Here is a 3,985-nt window from a genome sequence, read left to right as displayed (position 1 = left end):
AATACCTGGTATGTACTAAATTTGGTCAAATTTTATGCCTTCATTTAAAAGTTATTACGAAAACCGAGGGTTCCGTTATTTTGTGTCACACGTTATCATATATTACATTTGGTCGATAACTTTATTGTTAACGTACTCGTGTGTTGTTACTAATAAATGTTGTTAATAACATTTGATGAATTTGTATTGTTTGTCATGATTATTTAAAAGGCTGTGCTGCTTTTAAGCTACCGGTACTCAAAATTGTCATGTTTTTTTTTAACTAAAAAAGTTAAGCCCGTATTAATGCGCCTGGGATGGGAAGGTTGCAATTTTTTGCAATTTTTTGGCGGTTTACTTTGCAATTTTTTGCAATTTTTCTATTTAAAAAATGCAATTTTCCGCGGGGCCAGTTTCTCTTAACTTAATCATATTTTCAAAAACAGCTGTCGCTAGATTTAAAAACCTTTTTTTTCCGAAAATTTTCATAAAATACTAGGCTAAATGTCCGCCACGCGAAAAATGGAATTGTTCACAGCACCTCCCGCTTGTCGCCAACGTCACAGCTAACAAATGACATTGTCTTTTTAGTGGTAAAACTTGTTATAACTTATTATACGATATTAATACTATAGTGAACACATGTTATCCACTAAAAAAGAAAAAAAGTTCTCAAACCCTGAGTTCAATTAAAAGTGTTACGATCCGAAAAATTATACCGATATTGCTCCAGCTGTAAATCTTATAAAATCTGTCAAAACCACCCACTTTGATATTTTATCAGTATTTATTACAGAATTTTCTAGATATACAACTAATATAACATATGTTTAAAAAATATTTAGCTGTTAAAACAAATTGAAACCAGCCATTGTGCAAAAGCTGGAGAGTCTATGTTCCGACAGTTTATTAAATATTTGACAATACGTTGCAAGACGAATTTTTGATCGTACTATAATGTGTGTTTTTTTCTTAGGTGCTCAAACATTAGCTAAAACAAGACTGGGCGCTGATGGCAGGGGCCTCTATAAATAGCATACGTCAATATTTATAGTCTTGTCACATTATTATTAGTAATATTAGCAACGTTTGCAGAAACAGAACGCGGACATGGATAACAGATGTCTCTGCTATAAACAGATCATTATAATTGTACTTTTAAATCAAAATGAGAATAGCAACACTACAGTTGGGAAGGAAATGGCATGTGGTGTCAACCAAACAAACAACAAGACGTTATTCCTGACGCTAGAACGTATACACCACAGTCCACATGTCGCGTCCCAAGCCATAAAGTTCTCCAGGGTTCTCCACTGCAGTTTCTCTGAGCACATAGGCTCCTTCACAGCACGGAGGCGTTGCGGTCAAGTGCTAAAGGGCCAATTATCATTAATGTTATGATGTTCTTTCTCACCTGACCGTTTTCAGAAATATCGTGATGCAAACAGCAAGTTTCGGACGGGTCTTTATGGCTGTTGTAAACATAAATTGAGTCACGACAAGGTAGAATCGTGCGCTCGACAACGTTTTAGCCCGTGAATTATTGGGTTTTTTGTCTTAAACGTTGTATATTTGCTTTACTTTGGATTAAAAAATATCTTTCTATCCTGAATATAAGTGTAGGTATATATTTGCAATTGAAAGAGGCAGGGATCGTTAAAATTAACGATATAATGGCCACTAAGGATTGGGGCTTCCAAACCTAGAGTGTCCTATTAAAATGATGAAAATTTACATTTTTTAAAATCTTTGAATTGATCAAAGTTTTAAAGTAAATTCTACATAGAAATGCATTATTTAAGGGGCATAAAAGGTCCCGCTCCCCTAATTAAAAAATTAAAATGTAACAGCTATATTTTATTGCCCAACAGGCGTAAAAAAGTCGGTTTCTTGGATTTCAATATTTTGATAAATGTACATATTTTTTTGCCTTGAAAAAATTACCCTAAAAATACTGCTGCCTAAAAACTCTTCTTTTGGGCGTGGGGTTCATAAATTCATTATTGCTGGCAGGTGAGAGCTGTTTATGATGTGTCATATAAAACACTCGTGGACAGACACTGGCCTCGCCTCCATGTTTCAGACAACTCTATTTAAGAGAAGGACAGGGTTCTGTTGAGATATCCTCTGCCTACAAGCTGCAGTGACCACACCAGCACAACAGTCCAACAGCCAGCTACTTCTGTGTCCCAGTTTGAGTGACGTCATGAAGGTACTTGCGGTCATCTTGCTGTGCCTGGCGGCATCAGCCGTGTCAGAGAAGAGAATAATCAACGGAAACCCAGCAGCTCTGTACTCTCACCCGTACATCGCCTCTCTGCAATATTATGTCCGACAATGGCCTTCTTCAGGCTGGAAACATATCTGCGGAGGATCACTCATCCACAGGAGGTGGGTGCTCACCGCTGCTCATTGCGTGGATGGTCTTGTCACTAGCGATATGCGGATAGAGCTCGGCGCTCTGAATCTGTACGAGAATCCAAACCAATACGAAGAAACCATCAAAGTTGCAAACTACACCAAACATCCGCATTACAGAGCCACGGGGTCTGGGATCCCCAACGACATCGCCCTAATCTACCTGACGAAAGACGCGACTCTCAATAAAAACATACAGCTCGCTCGTCTGGCTCCCAGCGGCTCCTCCTTCGCCTACACACAATGCGTGCTGGCCGGCTGGGGTGCGATCAGAACAGGTTCCAACCCCCAAGACGCCGAGACCCTGAAAGAGGTGAAGATCACCAAAATCACCAATGATCGCTGCGACAGCCTCTGGGCAGGCCAGGCTATCACGGACTCTCACATCTGTGTCCACGAGGCAGACAGGCATACCGGCCAGGCTCCTAGCGCCTGTATGGGGGACAGCGGAGGACCCATGATGTGTGGAAATGGACATGACATCTTGGCCGGGGTCACGTCCTGGGGAGAGAAAACCTGCAGCGGAACTCTGCCCAGCGTCTACACCAGAGTCTCCGCGTATCTGAGCTGGATCAGGCACTACGTGGGCCACGTCACCACCGCTTAGTGATCCGCTCAAACTCTGAAGGCCGGCCATACCCTTCCAATATTATACAGAAATAAAGAATCAGCTTCAGGTCATGTTTGATTTAGTCTTCCGTATGTAATTGTTTGGGCTTTGGCTTGTTTAGTTGTTTCAGGTATTGATTTGATCTGTCAAGAGTTTAGCTGTCTACTGCTACAACTGCTACTCTGCTACTTCTACTACTACTACTACTACTACTACTACTACTACTACTACTACTACTACTACTACTACTACTACTACTACTACTACTACTACTACTACTACTACTACTACTACTACTACTACTACTACTACTACTACTACTACTATTATCTCTCTCTCTCTCTCTCTCTCTCTCTCTCTCTCTCTCTCTCTCTCTCTCTCTCTCTCTCTCTCTCTCTCTGACTTTATCTTTCTGTCTCTTTCTCTTTCTGTGTCTCTCTCTACCTCTCTTTCTCCCGATCTCTCTCTTTCTCTGGATTTATCGGTCTGTTTATGATTCATAATATGCCTCTGTCTCTCTGTCTCTCTTTCTCTCTATCTTTCTGCCTCACTTTTCCTTTCCATCACTCTCTCTCTCTCTCTCTCTCTCTCTCTCTCTCTCTCTCTCTCTCTCTCTCTTATCTATGTATGTATTTATTTCTCTGTCAATCTCTCTTTGTCTCTGTCTATCTGTCAGTTTGTCAGTTTGTCTGTCTGTCTGTCTGTCTGTCTGTCTCTCTCTCTCTCTCTCTCTCTCTCTCTCTCTCTCTCTCTGTGTGTGTGTGTGTGTGTGTGTGTGTGTGTGTGTGTGTGTGTGTGTGTGTGTGTGTGTGTGTGTGTGTCCGAGTGCGAGAAATTGTGTGTCTAATGTATCCCCATATCTCTCTTTCTCTTTTTTTTTCTCGCGTCGTCTGTATGTCTCTCTGTGTTATATGTACGCGCCAGGGCGAGAAAAAAAAAAAAATCAATTAAATCTCTCTCTTTTTTAAGATTCTGTAT

General features: G+C 40.8%; 1 protein-coding gene across 1 annotated transcript; it reads left to right on the top strand.

The window, feature by feature from the left end:
• Positions 1-2,071: 2,071 nt before the first annotated feature.
• Positions 2,072-3,081, top strand: LOC101855580 (fibrinolytic enzyme, isozyme C-like). Its single transcript, XM_013085164.2, has one exon. The coding sequence runs from the start codon at positions 2,186-2,188 to the stop codon at positions 3,002-3,004; it is 819 nt and encodes a 272-aa protein (XP_012940618.1). The 5' UTR covers positions 2,072-2,185; the 3' UTR covers positions 3,005-3,081.
• The last annotated feature ends 904 nt before the right edge of the window (positions 3,082-3,985 follow it).

The sequence above is a fragment of the Aplysia californica genome, unplaced genomic scaffold (assembly GCF_000002075.1).
Source record: "Aplysia californica isolate F4 #8 unplaced genomic scaffold, AplCal3.0 scaffold00351, whole genome shotgun sequence".
Classification (NCBI taxonomy): domain Eukaryota; kingdom Metazoa; phylum Mollusca; class Gastropoda; order Aplysiida; family Aplysiidae; genus Aplysia; species Aplysia californica.
Note: the sequence above shows the minus strand (reverse complement) of the source record. Positions and strands in the feature narration are given on the sequence as shown.

Bases quoted from the DNA above. Each gene is read 5' to 3' on its own strand.
- LOC101855580 (XM_013085164.2), top strand. From the start codon at position 2,186: ATGAAGGTACTTGCGGTCATCTTGCTGTGCCTGGCGGCATCAGCCGTG.